The sequence below is a fragment of the Argopecten irradians genome, unplaced genomic scaffold (genome assembly GCF_041381155.1).
Source record: "Argopecten irradians isolate NY unplaced genomic scaffold, Ai_NY scaffold_0019, whole genome shotgun sequence".
Classification (NCBI taxonomy): Eukaryota; Metazoa; Mollusca; class Bivalvia; order Pectinida; family Pectinidae; genus Argopecten; species Argopecten irradians.
In genome coordinates this window covers 45679-67418 of record NW_027187486.1, presented here as the reverse complement: position 1 = coordinate 67418, position 21740 = coordinate 45679, and the positions used below count along the sequence as shown (strand labels likewise).

At 36.4% G+C, this 21740-nt stretch overlaps 1 protein-coding gene across 1 annotated transcript in view; it reads right to left on the bottom strand.

The window, feature by feature from the left end:
- The window catches only part of LOC138311373 (high mobility group nucleosome-binding domain-containing protein 5-like), a 31833-nt gene that overhangs the window by 994 nt on the left and 9099 nt on the right, over positions 1-21740 (bottom strand). The window contains exons 2-5 of the mRNA XM_069252775.1: positions 16816-17667; positions 13799-13849; positions 12942-13004; positions 10578-10628 (exon numbers count right to left, since the gene is read on the bottom strand). Coding sequence (XP_069108876.1) covers positions 10578-10628; positions 12942-13004; positions 13799-13849; positions 16816-17667 — 1017 coding nt within the window. The remainder of the gene's footprint in view (positions 1-10577; positions 10629-12941; positions 13005-13798; positions 13850-16815; positions 17668-21740) is intronic.

Genomic DNA, 21740 nt, shown 5'->3' with positions numbered 1-21740 from the left:
TAACGCTTGGCGTTAGTTTCGAATGATGAAATCTAAATTGTTAGTCACTTTAAGTTATTTGAGCATTCATATTGTATTTTCCGTTTTTTTTTCATTTGTGGGGCATTTCTGCTCTCAGAAAAGTCATGTAACCTGCCAGTAAAATTGTTCTAACAAAATAAGAGATCCCAGAAGGATCTTAGCACCCACCATCAATGAATCTACATTAGATCTTTGGAAGATAGATCTTTTTATCTTCTTTTCTCTTCTAAACTCTGACCTTAACAGTATTTACTAAGGAACCTTAGCTTATCACTTGTCAAAACGAAATTCAAGATGGACACCTTTTGGTAAGATTGGATAAAAGATCAGGCTCTAAATTAAGATACAACACCAGACACGACCAAGGGGGACCTGTTGGTCAAGTTTGACGAAAATTCATCCACAACTCCTTGTCAAAGTCATATTCAAGATGGCCACCTGCTGGCCATATTAGATTGCAGATTGTTACAAACCCATACAGCATAACTAGGTCCCAAGGGGAATCTTTCTGTCAAGTTTTGTGAAAATCCATTAGACACTTTTGAAGAAATTGCAATAAAAAATTTCATAAGTCAAATTCATGATAGCCACCCGTTAGCCATACTGGTTTTCAGATCATCACAACTTGAACATTTCTGTCAAGTTTGGTAAAAATCCATTTGATACTTTTCAAGAAATGGCGAAAACAGATTCCAAATGTCAAATTCAAGATCAGATGGCCACTTGTCAGCAATATTGGATTTCAGAACCGGCTCTTAATCCATAGAGCACAACTAGGTCCTATGGGGAACATTTATGTGAAGATTGGTGAAATTCTTTTCAACAATTTTCAAGAAAGAGCGATAACAGATTTCGGAAATCAAACTCACGATGGCAATCTGTTGGACATATTAGATTTCAGATCAGGCTGAAAATCAATACAGCACAATTAGGTCCCACTTGGAACATTTCTGTGGACTATGGTGAATATCCATTCATTATTTTTCAAGAAAATAGAGATAACAGAACTCAGATGTCAAATTCAAGATGGCTGCCTGTCAGCCATATTGGATTTCAGAAAAGACAACACAACTATATAGCTAAAGGTCCCATGAGGAACCTTTCTGTCAAGTTTGGTAAAAATCCATTCAGTGCTTTTCAAGAAATAGCAATAACAGACTTCACATGTCAAATACAAGATGGCCGCCATATTGGATTTCAGATCATGCTCAAAATCAATACAGCACAACAAGGTTCCATGGGGAACCTTTCCGTCAAGTTTGGTGAATATCCATTGAACACTTTTTAAGAAATAGCGATAACAGACTTCATATGTCAAATTACTTACTATTCGCAAAAATCTAGTCATTGATTACATGTACTATTATTGGAAACGATATGTCTGTGTTTCGCCCACCCTGTCCCGGTCACAGTGCATTGTTCATTGAACAAAGTCCTAGATTAACACATTTTAGCAGGGGATATAATACATATATTGTATATGGTACTGGAAATTAATAATTGTAAAATAAGTATTAAATCTAGTCATTTATGTAATAGAGTCATAGTCCGACATCGGCGTACATGTTTGCCTATTTTTACATGAAAACTAAGCCATTTCTGATACATATTTTAATATATCATGTATCACTGCACCAATCCTTCAAGTTCATGAGAAACAGTTGTTTAAGTGTTTTATCAAATTTGATCCCTGTGACCTTGAATCTAGGTCAAGGTCATTTTCTTTTCACAAAAACTTTGTTGGATTTCATCTTAGGAACATTCTTCCAAGTTATGCCCTAAGCCCTTTAACTCCTGAGAAGTCATTTCAAACTTTTAACATATATGAACCCTAGTGAGCTTACATCTATATCAAGGTCATCAATTTTTGTAGACTTTGTTGGGTTTCATCCAAGGAACATACTAGCCAAATACCATACCTCTAGGCCTCTTAATTTATGAAATAAACTTAATTCTGGTGACCTTGTATAAAATTGTAAAAGTCAAGGTCACGTTTTGTTAATAATTTATGTCAGGCTTCCTCTTAGAAACATTCCAGCCAAGCAGTATTGACCCCTGTGACCTTGAATGAAGGTCAAGGTCATTCATTTGAACAAACTTGGTAGCCCTTCATCCCAGCATGTCAGAGGCCTAATATCAGTACCCTGGGCCTTATGGTTCTTAAGAAGAAGTCGTTTAAAGATTTTAGCCTATTTGACCCCTGTGACCTTGAATGAAGGTCAAGGTCATTTACTTGAACAAACTTGGTAGCCCTTTATCACAGCATCCTACAGGCCCAATATGAGTACCCTGGGCCTTCCGGTTATTGAGAAGAAGTCGTTTGAATGAAAAGTTTATGCACGGCGCATGACGGATGGTGCATGATGACAATTGGTCATCCTGACCCTTCGGGTCAGATGACCTAAAAACGGTGATTACCCAGGTGGTGAGAAGGAATAGGGGAAGGGGAAAGAATGTGAGAAGTAACTGTAAGCCAGACACATTACTCTTATCAGGTCAACTTTGAGGTCCCAGGATTTAATAAAATAGCCAGAGGGCATGGTGAAGCCAGAGGGCATGGTGAACTAAAAAGATGCCTAACATAATTATATCTAACAATTCAAATTTCAGATTATCCCTTAATATTAGGATATACAAAGCGATATATTGTATATCAATTTATAGCCTATAACTTTTTCACATGTTATATATTACTTTCATATAAGATATGTTAAGGCTAGTAATAGAGTAGATAATGAAATTATTATCATTATAAAACAGTATATTTATAGAGTGAGATGTTTACATAATTCACTTAGTATTAACTCTCTCATAAACATTATTAAAGACAACTACATAATCCAGAAATTTGTTTCTACATGTAAGGATGAAAACGCTAAACTTAAATTTGAAGGGGAATGGAAAAAATGGGACAAATTAGTTACGCTCTAGGCATTGGGATAAATAATACCTCATTGATTATCACTATTATTATAACATATATGATTAAGTAAAATATTTTGAGATTTATTAAATATATGTTATATGATTTATTTAGTATTTATTCTCATATATATATATATATATATGTGTGTGTGTGTGTGTGTGTGTTTTCCCCCTTCTCTAATTAAATACATATTCCTCAGATTTGAGTGAATTATCTCCCCTGATAACTGTGTATTCTGGTATATAGCCCTTCACAAAGCCAATATACTGTTTCCAGTTTTATAAAAGAATGTTTTTGCATGTACATGTTTACTTTATGTTTTACCATCCTACCCAATATGTTCTAAGATAACATTCTCCTTTTTTTCTCTCTCTCTCTCTTCTGCTCCTTTTTCCCCTTTAATTTCTTTTCTTATCTTTCTATCAATCATAATTTCTCCCTTTCCTATAATCAATACATAGTACTGTTACACATCTTATTGACCAAACTTCTCCTTTTTAATTCCCCTTTAATTTCTTTTCTTATCTTTCTATCAATCATAATTTCTCCCTTTCCTATAATCAATGCATAGTACTGTTACACATCTTATTGACCACATTATAAACTGTAATTAAAGCAAATGAAAACAAAGATTTTTTCTTTTCTTTTATACAATATTTGCTGTTTTTAATATATACATGTTTATCGTACCCCTACAAAATAACATCACTTGTATACTGTATATACACTGTATATATCTGTAACAAATATGAATTTGGTGGAAAAAAATACAATAACACTTAAGCTTTATGCAACCTTATCAATTAAAAAAGTAATGTGTGTGAATGCAAGTTTTGAAATTTAGAAAGCATTCTGCGGGAATGTAAGTGCAAAGTGATATGTGAATTTAAGTGTATGGATGAATAAAAATTAGATATTTACTATAGTAAGAAAGTGCTATATGTTAATGTAAGTATGGATAGATAAAATGTTATACTTAAAAATTTAGAAAGTACTGTGGGTATGTGAATGCAAGTTTAATGACCAGGAAAGAATCTAAGCAAGTAAGAAGAGTGTTTTGTATATGTATATTGATCATCTATACAGCATGAGAAAAAGCTATGCACGAGTGTAAGGGTGCATGTATGATTACACACGTGAGAAAGAGTAAATATGTATGAAGTATGTATGATGATTTTTGATCACAGTTATCTTGTGTACATTACATGTATTGATGAAAAAACTGAATAAACTGTAAATTATAAAAAAAAAAAAGATATGTTAAGGCCACAATCAACCATGCATTATACATACATAATCATACAAACCCAGAAACAACAAAATCAATTGAGAAGTAAATCCCAGAGTGAAGGCTCCATCACCAAACATGTTAGTATGTTACACATATAATTCACTTTCAGTTGTTTCAAAATACGGTGATTGGTTCCACAATACTTATAGTGAACAATTCATCAATAGAAATTCACTTCAAAATATCACAAAACAATAGATACAAATGTAGAACACTATCATCATTTCCTAAAAACTTCAGCAGTTGTAGGCAATTCCATTTTCTTGTCTCAAACAAAACAGCTTTTCTTGAAGTGAACAATTTTAGAACCTGTTCACAGAAAAATATGGTGGAGATGAAAACTATCCCATACATCATGTACAAGCAGCCACGCCAAACTATAACATTCAAAATGAGAGGAAGATGCTTTCCATTGGACAATATGTTAGATTGAGGCTCAAAGTTGCCCCCCACTTAATCCCCTCCCATATCCCCCACACCTTTCACATTATTGGTGTGGGCTTGACCTATGCCCTGCTGTGGCTATATATGTACACAAGTACTGCTGATGGTAGCATTTGATAACTGGTTACAGAGCAGGGATATCAGAAACGGTTATTGACAAGAACTGCTTCAGAATAAAACTGTGAAATAACTGGTATTTTGATACAGTGAAATTCCAGTTATTTAAAAACTGCATTTTGAATGGAAATTTTTCAGCAGTCAAAATAAGGTTTTCAGAAAACTGTCTTTAAACTGCACGCTCGAAACTGGTATGAAGAAATGTGAGGAGAGAAAACCATAAAATGAATGGCAAATGAATGGAAACTGTGTTTTAACTGGAATTTAACCTGAATATCACTGGTAAATTCACAGTTATTTTTGCTAAGGGATATGAGACATGGCATTTGATATATAGGGTAGAAGTCTGTGTTTACAGAGGACTGGACCTCTCTATCTTGCACACAAACCTGTGTAACAGTCTGAGACATGGCATTTGATACATATATCTACATGAGTAATCTGGTTTTTCCGGTTATTGAGAAATTTCAGCCAATCAGAGTTACTGTTAACAAACAGATAGGTGATCACTGGACACCACACAATATAGCTTAATGTCTTTGAGCTGATAAAAAATGCATGGTTACCTTTATCTAGTTTAGTTCCCTTTCTAGTTGTATCTTGAGTTGTAACCATTGCTATAGAAAGAATAGATAATCGTAACCTAACACAGTTATACAATTAAAGTAGCAAATTAATGTATATTTCTGTCAAATCAACATCATAAACAAGGGCCCAATTGGCCCGAATTGTTCACCAGCTGTGGAAATGATCATAATGCATTTGTTGTCATATGTTACACAAGAGGCCCAATGGGCCTGTATCGCTCACCTGGTTGGTTTTTTTTAACTAATTATCACAAAAACTCTTACAATCAGAAATAGCTATCATAGACCAGACGATTAGTTTAATTTTGAATCTCAACCATATAATGGTGCTATCAATATTATATGACTATGAGTGTTAGTCAATGCTAAGTTTCAGAGAAGAAGTTTGTTTACATTGGACCTTAGATAATCCGGACACCTTCGTTCCCATCGTAAACCGTCCGGATTACAAGTTTTCCGGACTGCCGAATTTCGTGTTCTTAGTCAATTCAATTGTCACGTACGAGTTACTCCCCTTTACCTTGTAATCGATGATAGGCTTTTATGTAATATACGTGTATTATAATAAATACTTCGTTTGATATGTTTTATAGGTGTTTTTCTATATTGTTACGTTAAGAATATTAAATAAACGTACTTCTTTTTAAAAATACAAAACCAAACGCCATCGTTAATTGTGTACTATGTATGCATATAGCGACGTACGTATCCCACTCTTGATCTGTCATATGGCAAATTATGTTTCAAAATGCCTAACCAAGGATCTGAATATCATCTACCTTCTGGCATAAAAAAACTATGATAACAAATAGCTGTGAACATTTAAAGAACTAATATAATTGTTATTTTGTGTATTGTGTGTTTTTATTGAACATTTCCACAAGTCTTTACTTTCTGACTTACAGACGTGTGTAACAACCATGCACGCGCCCATTCACGTCTAAATGGCATGTGCCATAGCCTTTATATTTTATACCATGATAGACGATGAATTCAAATAGATTCACGTACATTTAAGATACTTAATAATTTTGCGAGTATTACTGTATCTCACTTTATTGTATCCGAAACTCAGAGCGATATATTCTGCATGCGAAACCAGTAAGGTATCTACAGCATCAAACTGCATATTTCAAAGCGTGTGGCTAAAAATATATTGCGTATCTCAATTACAACACTAAAGTTTGATCTCCTATAGAAAACCAATGAACCGTTACATGACTGCATGTACCCGTGTGAAAGGTGTTCAGGTAAACGCCCGTGGCTATGACCTAGCAGCCACCGTTATGACAACACACACTATAGCTAGTGTGTAGTGGTAGTGTGTATAATTTACACATGACTGTAGCTGGCCTTGGATTTTCTCTGCACATGGCGACAACAAATTGTCCGGATAATTGCGGGAATTTATTAACGAACATTACATTCCGTTCCCAAAATGGAGTTCCGGATTCGGAATACGAATTTCCGGTTTAGTGAGTATAAATAATGTTACGGAAATCAGTTCCCTGACATTTCCGTCCGGATTGTGAGTTTTCCGGACTATCGGCGTCCGGATTATCGCGGGTCCATTGTATATGAAAGTCGCCATATTTAATTGATCCCTTTTGGCCCTGCACTTCAGGCCCCTGGGGGATTATCCCAATCATTTGCACAATTTTGAATCCCCACCCTATAAGAATGCTACCATTGCATTATGAGTGCTATCCTATGCTTAGTTTCAGATAAGAATTCGTTTACCGGGTATATGAAAATAGCCAAACTGACCCTTTAGGCCCCTCCCCCTCAGGCCGCCGGGGGGTCAACCCAATCATTTGCACAATTTTGAATCCCCACACTGTAAGAATGCTACCATTTTTGCATTATGAGTGCTATCCCGATGCTTAATTTCAGAGAAGAATATGTTTATATGAAAACAAGAGGCCCATGGGCCTTAACGGTCACCTGATATCAGATACAGAATGAAACAAAGACATGCATATAAACACTATATATTTGCCCATCAGGCCCTTGAAGTCAGTCAGTGATTTTATAAATTTGACTTTTTAATCTATGAAGATTATTTGGTTACATCATATCTGTGAATTCAGAAGTAAGATTTTTTAAATGTTATCCATTTTGACCCCTTTTGGCCCCACCCCTCTGGCCCCTGGGGGTCGGCCAGGACCAATTTGGATATGATGTTAAAATGCTATCTCAGGCTAATAATTCTAACCCAGATTGACTAATTTCCTATGAAAACTAAGCAAATAATGTTCCTAAATGTGTTTTTCCTATATAAACTAGTAAATTTGACCCCCTCCCCAGGGGAAAATCTGAGATCCCAGGGCCATGACATTCACAAATTTTTGTAAAGGGCCTTAAGTAACCTTCCAATCTATCAGGAGTATATGGTTCCATCAAATCTGTGAATTCAAAAAGAAGGTTTTTGAAATTACCATTTTGACCCCTTTTGGCTCCGCCCCTCTGGCCCCTGGGGGTCGGCCATGACCAATATGGATATGATGTTAAAATGCTATTTCAGACTAATAATTCTAACCCAGTTTGACTAATTTCCTATGAAAAATAGGCAAATAATGTTCATAAATGTGTTTTTCCTATATAAATAAAGTAAACTTGACCCCCTCCCCAGAAGGGAAACATGAGACCCCAGGGTAATATTATTCACAATTTTTGTAAAGGACTTTAAGACCTTTCCATCTATGCAGAGTATTTGATTCTACCAGTTCCAGAATTTCAGAAGAAGATTTTTGAAGTTTTAGCCTATTTGACCTGTTTTGGCCCCGCCCCTAAGGCCCCTGGGGATCAGTCATGGAAAATTTGGTAATAAGATTCAATGGCCATCACATAGGGATAATTCTGACTACAATTGACTAATTTCCTATCATAATGACTAAATAATGCTCAAAAATGTGTTTTCCCTATATAAACTACAGTAAACTTAACCCCCTCCCCAGGGGGAAACCTGAGACCCAAGGGTCATATAATTCACAATTTTCATAAAACACCTTAAGACCTGTCCATCTATGAAGAGTATTTGATTCTACCATTTCCAGTATTTAAGAAGAAGATTTTTAAAGTTTTAGCCTATTTGCCCCTTTTGGCCCCGCCCCTCTGCCCCGAGGGGGTTGACCAGGACCAATATAGATATAATATTAAAATGTTATCTCAGGCTAATAATTCTAAACAAGTTTGACTCATTTCCTATGAAAATTGAGCAAAAAATGCTCATAAATGTGTTTTCCCTATATAAACTATAGTAAACTTGACCCCCTCCCCAGGGGGAAACGTGAGACCCCAGGGTCATATAATTCACAATTTTCATAAAACACCTCAAGACCTTTCCATCTATGAAGAGTATGTGATTCTATCATTTCCAGAATTTCAGAAGAAGATTTTTGAAGTTATAGCCTATTTGACCCCTTTTGACCCCGCCCCTGGGGGTCAGTCATGGAAAATTTGTTAATAGGATTCAATGGTCATCTCATACTGATAGTTCTGACAATATTTGACTCATTTCCTATTACAAATGATCAAATAATACTCAAAAATGTGTTTTCCCTATATAAACTATAGTAAACTTAACCCCCTCCCCAGGGGGAAACCTGAGACCCCAGGGTCATATAATTCACAATTTTTGTAAAGGACCTTAGGACCTTTCTATCTATGAAGAGTATTTAATTCCATCACATCTGTGAGTGGAGAAGAAGATTTTTGAAATTTTAGTAAATTTTACCCCTTTTGGCCCCTCCCATAGCTCCCTGGGGGGTGGGGACCATATAATTCACAATTTTGATTGGCCTTATGCCTTAGAAGGTTTGTGCAAAATTTCATTGAAATTGCTTCAGCGGTTTTGGAGAAGAAGTCGAAAATGTAAATTGTTTACGGACATACGACGGACGACGCACAACGACGGACAAAAGGCGATTAGAATAGGTCACTTGAGACTTCGTCTCAGGTGACCTAATAATCAATTTGACCCCTTTTGGCCCGCCCCTCAGGCCCTCGAGGGGTTAACCCCATCATTTGTACAATTTTTAATCCCTACCCTTTAATGATACTGCCATTGCATTATGGGTACTATCCCATGCAGTTTCAGAGAAGACGTTTAAATATGAAAATAGCCAATTTGACCCCTTTTGCCCCCCCCCCCCCCCCCCACCTCAGGCGGTCAGCCTGATCCTTTGTACAATTTTGAATCCTCACCCTATAAGGATGCTTGACCATTGTATTATAAGTGCTCAGAGAAGAATTAAGTCATTTTTATGAAAATAATCAATTTGACCCCTTTATGACCCGCCCCTCAGGCCCCCGAGGGTGCTATGACATGCTTAGTTTCTGAGATGTCCTTCATATGAATATAGCCTATTTGACCCCTTTTGGCCCCTCAGGCGGTTAGCCTGATCCTTTGTACAATTTTTGAATCCCCAACTCATAAGGATGCTACCATTGTATTATGAGTGCTATCACATGCTTAGATTAGCTAATTTGACCACTTTTGGCCAAAATGCAATATGCGCAACTACGGCCCTAGGGGAACCTACAAATGAAATTTGAGAACGATTCCTTCAGTACTTTCTAAGAAATAGCTGTAACAATCTTAAACTATCAAAATTCAAGATGGCTGCCCGGCAGCCATCTTGTTTACCGATCGGTCCCAAAATGCAATATGCGCAAGGCCCTCGGAGAACCTACAAATGAAATTTGAGAATGATCCCTTCAGTACTTTCTCAGAAATAGCTGTAACAAACTTTAACTATCAAAATCCAAGATAGCGGCCGGCGGCCATCTTGTTTTCCGATTGGTCACAAAATGCAATATGCACAACTAGGTCTCTGATGATGGTGGGCTAAAAACTTGGTAGCCCTTTACTCTGGCATGACACAGTCTCAATATCAAGACTCTTGGCCTCTTTGTTATTTACAAGAAGTTGTATAAAAATTTAAGCCCTTTTTACCCTTGTGATCTGAAAGAAGGTCAAGGTCATTTAGTTGAACAAATTTGGTAGCTGACTTCATTCAAGCATGCTTAATATATCTTACAACATGAGTAATCTGGTTTTTCCAGTTATTGAGAAATTTCAACCAATCAGAGTTGACCATTTCATGACTGTTAACAAACAGATAGGTGATCACTGGACACCACACAATATAGCTTAATGTCTTTGAACTGATAAAAAGCGCATGGTTACCTTTTTCTGATTTAGTTTTCTTTCTAGTTGTATCTTGAGGTGTCACCTTTCCTATAAATACAAATATGCATTCTTATTATAGTTATATATACATTATAATTTTATCTTGAATATTAAAGGCCTGAAGTAGCCATCATGAGGCTTCTTGGTTATTGACAAGATGTCATTCAAATATTTCAGCCTATTTGACCTCTGTGACCATGAATGAAGTTGAGGTGATTTATTTGAGCAGTCTAATTAGCTATTTTAAAGAAATTGTTCCAAGATTTTAGCTATTTAGACCACTGTGAACTTGAATGAAGTTCAAGATCATTCTTTTTAAAAAATAAGTAGCTTTTCATCCCAGCATGTTACAGGCCAAAAAGCAAGTCTCAAGGCATCTTGGCTATTAAAAAGTTGTTTTCAAAAATACTTTAATTTATTTGACACTTGTATCAGGACCATTTATTTGAACAAACTTGGTAACCCTTCATCCAATTTAAAATCTCTAGACCTCTCAATCATTGGCAATAATTGTTTAAAGATTTTGGCCTATCTGACCCTTCTGATCTTAGATGAAGTTCAAGGTCATTTCCTTGAAGACACTTTGAAGACTTTCATTCCAACATTGTACAGGCCCAATATGAGATCTCCTGGTTTCTTAGTTATTGAAAAAAGTTGTTTAAAGATCTTAAGCTTATTTGACCACTGTGACCTTGAATGAAGATCAAGGTCATACATTTGAACCAACTTGGTAGCCCTTCTACCTACATTGAAGTTTAAGGTCTCTTACAAACATGTGTAACAGTCTGAGACATGATATCTGATATATAGGGTAGAAGTTTGTGTTTACAGAGGACTGGACTTCTATCATACACACAAACATGTGTAACAGTCTGAGACATGACATCTGATATATAGGGTAGAAGTTTGTGTTTACAGAGGACTGGACTTCTATCATACACACAAACATGTGTAACAGTCTGAGACATGACATCTAATATATTGGGTAGAAGTCTGTGTTTACAGAGGACCAGACTTCTATCATACACACAAACATGTGTAACAGTCTGAGTCATGACATCTGATATATACATGTAGGGTAGAAGTTTGTGTTTACAGAGGACTGGACTTCTATCATACACACAAACATGTGTAACAGTCTGAGACATGACATCTGATATATACATGTAGGGTAGAAGTCTGTGTTTACAGAGGACTGGACCTCTATCATACACACAAACATGTGTAACAGTCTGAGACATGACATCTGATATATTGGGTAGAAGTCTGTGTTTACAGAGGACCAGACTTCTATCATACACACAAACATGTGTAACAGTCTGAGACATGACATCTGATATATAGGGTAGAAGTCTGTGTTTACAGAGGACTGGACCTCTATCATACACACAAACATGTGTAACAGTCCAAGACATGACATCTGATATATAGGGTAGAAGTCTGTGTTTACAGACAACTGGCCCTCTATCATACACACAAACATGTGTAACAGTCTGAGACATGACATCTGATATATAGGGTAGAAGTTTGTGTTACAGAGGCCTGGACCTCTATCATACACACAAACATGTGTAACAGTCTGAGACATGACATCTGATATATAGGGTAGAAGTTTGTGTTTACAGAGGACTGGACCTCTATCATACACACAAACATGTGTAACAGTCTGAGACATGACATTTGAATTATAGGGTAGAAGTCTGTGTTTACAGAGGCCTGGACCTCTATCATACATACAAACATGTGTAACAGTTTGAGACATGACATCTGATATATAGGGTAGAAGTCTGTGTTTACAGAGGACTGGACCTCTATCATACACACAAACATGTGTAACAGTCTGAGACATGACATTTGATATATAGGGTAGAAGTCTGTGTTTACAGAGGACTGGACCTCTATCATACACACAAACATGTGTAACAGTCCGAGACATGACATCTGATATATAGGGTAGAAGTCTGTGTTTACAGAGGACTGGACTTCTATCATACACACAAACATGTGTAATAGTCTGAGACATGACATTTGATATATAGGGTAGAAGTCTGTGTTTACAGAGGACTGGACCTCTATCATACACACAAACATGTGTAACAGTCCGAGACATGACATCTGATATATAGGGTAGAAGTCTGTGTTTACAGAGGACTGGACCTCTATCATACACACAAACATGTGCAACAGTCTGTTAAATTGTTGAAATGTTTCAGAGAATTAGACCATTGTGATTATGAATTAAGTTAAGATAATTGATTGGAAATATCAATGGAAATTTTAGTCATTGAGAGAATTTTTTTTAAGCTTAGCCATTGGTCAAGTATTCTCAAAGTAATTCTTCATACAATATATGCCACTTACTAAATTGGGTAACAGGATATTCCTCTGGCAAATTAGAGGCATCAGATTCATCACCACTGGTTTCTGAATAAAAAAGAATATTAATTATAATTGTAATCTATAACAAGAGACCAATGGGCCTTAACGGTCATCTGACTATTGGTACAACACCTCAAAGAGTATAGTAGTGGCAAACAATTAAGGCAATACAAAACGAACTCGTTTAATAGAAGAAGTTCAGGTTCTAATATATTTGATTAATTAGACCATGGATGAAGGTCACCACCAAGCTAGAAATCCAATATCCAGTCTCTGATAGGCTATATGCCTTAGAAGGTTTGTGCTAAATTTCATTGAAATTGCTTCAGCAGTTTTGGAAAAGAAGTCGAAAATGTAAATTGTTTACAGACATACGATGGACGACGCATGACGGCAGACATAAGGCTATGAGAATAGATCACCTGTGACCTAATAATATTAATTAAGTTTAGGTGTGAGCTAAATATTTACACAATTGTATTCCCGGACACCCCATAGAGATTCTACATAATTCAAAGAAGTCGTTTATAGCAACATGACCCATTTTGGGCCTGCTCATCAGGCCCCTGGAGAGTCAGCTTTCCAAATCTGGTCATCTTCCAAGAAGTGGTTATCAGGAAGAAGTCAGATTAATTAAGAGACAAATAAATCATATCTTTTCAATAATTTTCCAAATTTATCATACATAAATATATGGAGCATGGAAAAGCACCATATCCAAAATGAGAAAGATCAATTATGTAATTTTGTGACATAGCATTATCAAGATTGTAAAGACAATGTAAAAAAGAAGAAAGCAATTTGAACAACTCACAAGCTAATTGTGGCGAGTTAAATACCTGATTCTGGGAGGTAATCTTTATCTTCAGAATTGGCATCACTGCTCATGCCTAATGATTGAAATGCAAATTAATGGAGTAATTAAGCATATTTTTAGTGAACATAATCTCTTCAAATAGATGCATCAAGACAATTAAATGCTGTATGGTGATAATATAATTTTAGGGCATTTATGCGGTAGACTTTTATGCTGAAATATTTATACCAATCATTCATCATTTCAATCTTGTTTTTAACACAACCCAGAAGGCCTGAATCGCTCACCTGGTCAATAAAGTGAATACATTGTATGTTAAATAATACAAAAAGAAATGCAGGCCTATCTTTTGAACAATTTCATTCCCAACCCCATAGAGATGCTCTATGCCAAATGTAAGCCATATTTACTATTTAGTTTCGGCCTTAACAGTCATCTGATTATTGGCACAAAACTACACATCAAAGAAATTGAATATAGTAGTGGCAAACAATTAAGGCAATACAAAATAACTCATTCAATAGAAGAAGTTCAGGTTCTGATATATTTGATGAATTAGACAATGAATGATGGTCTCTTGATCCCCACCATACTACAAAGCCAATATCCAGTCTTCAGGCCTCGTTTAAAGATTTTAGCCTATTTGACCCCTCTGACCTTGAATGAAGGTCAAGGTCATTCACTTGAACAAACTTGGTAATCATTCATCCCAGCATGTCACAGGCTCAATATCAGGTCTCTAGGCCTATTAGTTATTCACAAGAAATCGTTTAAAGATTTTCGCCTATTTGATCCCTGTGACCTGGAATGAAGGTCATGGTCATTCATTTGAACACACTTATTAGCCATTTGTCCAAGCATGTCACAGGCTCAATATCAGGTCTCTAGACCTATTAGTTATATTCATAAGACGTCATTTAAAGATTTTAGCCTATTTGACCCCAGTGACCTTTAATGAAGGTCAAGGTCATTCATTTGAACAAACTTGGTAGCCATTCATCCCAGCATGTCACAGGCCCAATATCAGGGGTCTGTTTTACTATTAAGCTTCCTAAGTTACAAATTTATCGTAACCTTATCTTAAGTTAAGATTAAAGTGAAATTTCCGTCTTACTAAACTTTGTATCTTAAGTTACGAATAAAATCATGTCGTAACTATGACAGGTCAGGGGCTAACATATGGATTTTCTTTCATGTCAAAATTTAACTTGCGGTAATTCAACATACTTTAGTTCATTTACATAATGGCATCGTGTAATTGATCATATAACATATTGATGAATAAAATCGCGGGGAAAATATAAGGCGCTAGCAACATTAACTAAGCCTACCTAATCGTTTTCTACTGTATATTCCATGCACAGACTTATTTGGAGATGTACATGTAGTTCTGAAGACGATTACTCTGTACCTTTGTAGATTGATGACTTTGGAAAAGATAACAAACAACGAAATTCAAATATTTACGTAGTTTCCAAGTTATCTATCTACAAAAATGTTCAATTCTGCAACCGGAAAAAGGTATCATGACAACTCAAACTGCACACGTCATATCCGTATTTGTGTCATACTAATTACAGCCCGATGGATCCATTGACTGCCATACACCATCTGGATTACGTCAACGACCACTTAACCCAGTAATTATATAATGAATGATTGAAACTCATTTCCTTGATACATTGGCCCGAGTATGTTTTTTTTTTTTTTACATTTTGACACGTAATCCACTGCAGATCTACATTTCCGTGTTTCGTTCACCGAAAAACACATTCAGTTTTTACAAATTTATTTCTTCATTTTTTTTTAGTTGTTTCAATTCTGATTTTTGTGATATATAACAAACATATATAAACTTGTAAGTTAGCAAAGGAGAATCATACATAATTACGAAAACCATGACAAATAATTCAAACGGTTGTAACCCAATTAATATATTATACCCACATTTGCCTCGGTGTGTCAAATTGAGCATAATACTTTATTTGGAAGAAACAAGAAACCCCCAAATTACCACGTGATGAAGAGAGACCCAGCTAAAATATCATTATGTTTTGTATTCGAAACTGTACGTTTCATTAAGCTTTGTGCATATTTACTCAAGTTATTGCGTTCAACAGAAAATGTTAACAAACGTAGCACGACGCACGACAGGAGTGCTTCTCGATTTTGCCAATCGTAAATGCATTGTCAAATTATGAAGTAATGCGCGGGTCAGTAGAATCTAGAGGCGTTCCAAAGAATAAAATGAACATGGCATTTCTGGTTAAAGTAAGTGAGCATAATGATGTTAAAATGGAGTTTCTACATATATATAGTACGGGACATGACACCTCCAAAGGATAATGTGAGTGAACACAATTATGGGTTTACGTACTGTGTACCACCACAAGCGTAGATTTTATGATTTTGGCTTGGTAATTGAGGTACCCATTAATTGAGGCAAGCGAACATGCAATATCTAAATGCCTAGTTTTCATATATTTCCCGGCTCACCCGGCCAGAACTTGGTCAATACTTGGCCAATTTTGTTCATCAAGCACTCATTGGAAAGATAGATCATTTCTCTTACAGGTAAGTTATGTGTCACTGATATCTAGAGCCTGTTTATTAAAAACATTTCCCTGGTTAAATAATATGTCCGTTTTTCTCTACAGAAGAGTTCATACCCTTGATACCATATTACATATCTATATTGACTGTTGGTTGAAAAATCATGCCAAGTCCCTGTGTTAGTAGTTCTAACGAAATAGCCACAACAATCTTCAACTGCCAAAATCCAAGATGGCTGCCTGGTGGCCATGTTGTTTTCCCTATCAGTTTCAAAATCTGCATGGCACAACTAGGGACCAAGGGGACACTTCATGTGAATTTTGAACAAAATCCCTTCCGTAGTTCTCAAGGAATAGCAATAACAAGCATTGTTTATGGACGAACTGACGGACCATGGACGAAAGGTGATTTAAAAAGCCCACCATCATCAGATGGTGAGCTAAAAATTAATAAAGAAAACTAAGAAATGAACCAATATATGCCTACCATCAATTGATTCCATTTCATAATCTTCAATCCCCTTTCCATTATCATTCATTTTCATCCCATCATCATTCATTTTAGTCCCAATATCTGTCATCTTGTCACCATCATCTGTCATCTCTTCGCCACCATCATCTGTCATCTCCTTGCCATCCTCTGTCATCTCCTTGCCACCATCATCTGTCATCTCCTTGCCATCCTCTGTCATCTCCTTGCCACCATCATCTGTCATCTCTTTGCCACCATCATCTGTCATCTCTTTGCCACTATCCTCTGTCATCTCTTTGCAACCATCATCTGTCATCTCCTTGCCATCATCTGTCATCTCCTTGCCACCATCATCTGACATCTCCTTGCCATCCTCTGTCATCTCCTCGCCATCATCTGTCATCTCTTTGCCACCATCATCTGTCATCTCCTTGCCATCATCTGTCATCTCCTTGCCACCATCATCTGTTATCTCCTTGCCATCCTCTGTCATCTCCTTGCCACCATCATCTGTCATCTCCTTGCCATCATCTGTCATCTCCTTGCCACCATCATCTGTTATCTCCTTGCCATCCTCTGTCATCTCCTTGCCACCATCATCTGTCATCTCCTTGCCATCCTCTGTCATCTCCTTGCCACCATCATCTGTCATCTCCTTGCCATCCTCTGTCATCTCCTTGCCATCCTCTGTCATCTCCTTGCCATCATCTGTCATCTCTTTGCCACCATCATCTGTCATCTCCTTGCCATCATCTGTCATTTCCTTGCCACCATCATCTGTTATCTCCTTGCTATAATTCTTAATCTCATCTTTATCATCTGTCATTGTCTTTTCATCATTTGGTAGGAACCCAAGTTTTGGATATTCTATATAAAATAAAGTATTTATCTGATATTATATTTACAGCAAAAACATATGGTCATTATTGAAAGCAAAGCTTAAAATGTTTAATCATTTACCATACAAATATGCTGGATATAACAAAGAATGTCAGTTTCACAATTTGTTCCATTATATTTACATATGCCCCTATATCATTAAGGCAACAGGAGGGGAGTTGCCTTCAAATTAGCGTAATCACAATGAAGTATGAATACAAACTCAGTGCAAGATCTGACTACTTCTAGTTCTTGCTTTGGTAAGATTTTGCGTCATATAATCTAAATAAACTTTCATTACTTAATTTACATTTTACTTTTTCACAGATGACTGATGACAGATTTGCTTTGAATTCAAAATAAACTAAAAGACGATTTCGGTCTTTTAATGGTTTCAAGACTGATCCTTAGGCGGCCGCAGAGACAATACTATAATGTTCGTCAGTACTCAGTTGACAGTAGGAAATGTTACAATAAAATATAAACAAATTTTCCTCATCATAAGTTGACAGATTTCAAAATAACAATAAAGAATAATATTGTTATTAGATCCAATTAAAACAACAAAATGAATCAATGGTCGGGGCTACAACCACAGGGCTTTCCTCAGGAATGTTTGAGGAATTCCACAGTTACATCACTACATCAGTATGTGTGTACGGTCACTCCTCTCACCTAAATATACAGAACATCTGATTGGAGAACAATTCTGGGAGCTTCTAAGCGAACAATAGGTTAACAGATCATATAGGCCTATGGTTTCCAGAAAAAAAAAACATTACAGGTATCCGAAACAGTATCATCAGCTTTATTCTCCGTCTTTGCATTCAAAATAGGCCTACACACACCATGCAAACACCATCCAGTCCGTACAATAAATTGAAAGTTATGACTATGAAGAATTTAGTCTATATCGTGTTCGAAGCTCGATACATACATGGCAAACATTCAGCAGCTCAACGGTCATACCATTGATAGGCTATATCACAGTAACTTTCCTCAGTTGATAATCAAATATGGGGGCTCACTCCACTTCGGACTGCATCACTACCCTGACAATGATACATACCAGTAGTCGTTCCGCCTCGGTTATCTCAATTTTTAATCGAAATGGACATTATTGCTGATGTATGATCAAATTGAAAAAAATATGTTTAAACAATTGAAAGGTGTCATTGTTACATTTCAAATCAAACCGCAGCTATAACCTTCAACAATCGGAACTATATCTTCTGTCATCCTGACTACCGTAGTTACCCAACTAAGCAACCAACACAGTTTCAAATTTGACGACAAACATGTAAAAGTAGATATATTTATGTAAATATATAGATTGATCAGTGTTTTGATTGCATTAAAGGTGGTATGAAAGCTATCGCGCTAAATTGAATATGTCTGTTAAATAAATTGCGTACATACCGCCTGCAAAGGGACAATTCAGTGAGGCTAATTCTGTTACATAACCACGAAGCAAAATATGACATAGATGTATTGTTCTACATTCCTTATGAAACATTTAGCAAGAAATATTGACAAATTTCATTTGTTAAGTATTTTGATTGATACCGTTGAAATTCCAAATCGTTGATAAAAAACAAGAGGCCCATGGGCCTTAACGGTCACCTGAGTTCAGATACAGAATGAAACAAAGACATATAAACACTATATATTGGCCCATCAGGCCCTTGAAGTCAGTCAGTTATTTTATAAATTTGACTTTTTAATCTATGAAGAGTATTTGGTTCCATCAAATCTGTGAATTCAGGAGAAAAATTTTTGAAATGTTATCCATTTTGACACCTTTTGGCCCCACCCCTCTGGCCCCTGGGGGATGGCCAGGACCAATATGGATATGACGTTAAAATGCTATCTCGGGCTAATAATTCTAACCCAGTTTGACTAATTTTCGATGAAAACTAAGCAAATAATGTTCATAAAGGTGTTTTCCCTATATAAACTATAGTAAACTTAACCCTCTCCCCAGGGGGAAACCTGAGACCCCAGGGTCATATAATTCACAATTTTTGCAATAAATGGCCTTAAGACCTTCCAATCTATGAAGAATATCTGGTTCCATCAAGTCTGTGAATTCAGAAGAAGATTTTTGAAATTTTAACCATTTTGACTCCTTTTGGCCCCGCCCCTAAGGCCCCTGGGAGTTGGCCAGGACCAATATGGATATGCTGTTAAAATGCTATTTCAGGCTAATAATTCTAACCCAGTTTGACTTATTTCCTATGAAAATTGAGCAACAAATGCTCATAAATGTATTTTTCCAATATAAACTATAGTAAACTTAACCCCCTCCCCAGGGGGAAACACGCGACCCCAGGGTCATATAATTCACAATTTTTGTAAAGGACCTTAAGACCTTTCCATCTATGAAGAGTATTTGATTCTACCATTTCCATAATTTCTGAAGAAGATTTTTGAAGTTTTAGTCTATTTGACCCCTTTTGACCCCGCCCCTAAGGCCACTGGGGGTCGGCCAGGACCAATATGGATATGCTGTTAAAATGCTATTTCAGGCTAATAATTCTAAGCCAGTTTGACTTATTTCCTATGAAAATTGAGCAACAAATGCTCATAAATGTGTTTTTCCTATATAAACTATAGTAAACTTAACCCTCTCCCCAGGGGGAAACACGAGACCCCAGGGTCATATAATTCACATTTTTTGTAAAGGACCTTAAGACCTTTCAATCTATGAAGAGTATTTGATTCTACCATTTCCATAATTTCAGAAGAAGATTTTTGAAGTTTTAGCCTATTTGACCTATTTTGGCCCCGCCCCTAAGGCCCCTGGGGGTCAGTCATGGAAAATTTGTTAATAGGATTCAATGACCATCTTATACTGATAATTCTGACAATATTTGACTCATTTCCTATTACAAATAACCAAATAATGCTCAAAAATGTGTTTTCCCTATATAAACTATAGTAAAATTAACCCCCTCCCCAGGGGGAAATGAGAGACCCCAGGGTCATATAATTCACCATTTTTGTAAAGGGCCTCAAGACCTTTCTATACCTTTCTATCTATGAAGAGTATTTGATTCTACCACATCTGTGAGTGGAGAAGAAGATTTTTTAAATTTTAGCCAATTTAACCCCTTTTGGCCCCTCCCACAGCCCCCTGGGGGGTGGGGGCCATATAATTCACAATTGTGATTGGCCTTTTGCCTAAGAAGGTTTGGACAAAATTTCATTGAATTTGCTTCAGCAGTTTTGGAGAAGAAGTCGAAAATGCAAATTGTTTACGGACATACGACGCACGACGACTGACAAAAAGCGATCAGAATAGGTCACTTGAGACTTTGTCTCAGGTGACCTAAAAATACGATGAAGCAGGTACAACATGTACGTTGTACCCATACCCCCGAGCTAAAGTCACGTACATTAAACAAATGCAATACATAACCACTGAGGAATTGATGAAATCATTTTTAGACATTGTCAAGAACATGCACCTAATAACATAAACAATAACATAGTTCTAGACAAAAAAATCTTTACTACACTGGCAAGGGCCAGGGTTCAGCATACAAGCCATCCGACCACTATGTGTAATGGCAGACAGTAAGCGAGTTTGAACATTTAACTACAGAGGGCTTTTCTGGCATATTACAGTAAAACCAACTAATCTAATTTCTATTAGAACTGGTTTGTTTCTGAAATATGTGCAAATTTTAATGTACTCTTAGACTGAATTGTCCCTTTAATGCAATCAAAACACTGTTCAATATCTATTTGAATCTCCATCCCAACAATGCTACAAATGTAATATGTTTTCCAGAATGCTTAGTTTCGGAGAAGAAATAGCCAAATTGATCCTATATGATGCCACCGCTAAGGTCTTAGCAGATATGCTAAGAGAGCCTGTATAGTGCTTTTCAGTAATTATCACAAAACCCAAATTACCAAATAACAATTAGAAATACAGTCGAAACTCGTTATCTCGAAATTCAACGGACCAACGAAAATAATTTGACTCATCCGGAATTCGACTCAAACGTAATGTTATTAGGTTTGATCAGAACGTGGTTTTTAACAGTCCTTAT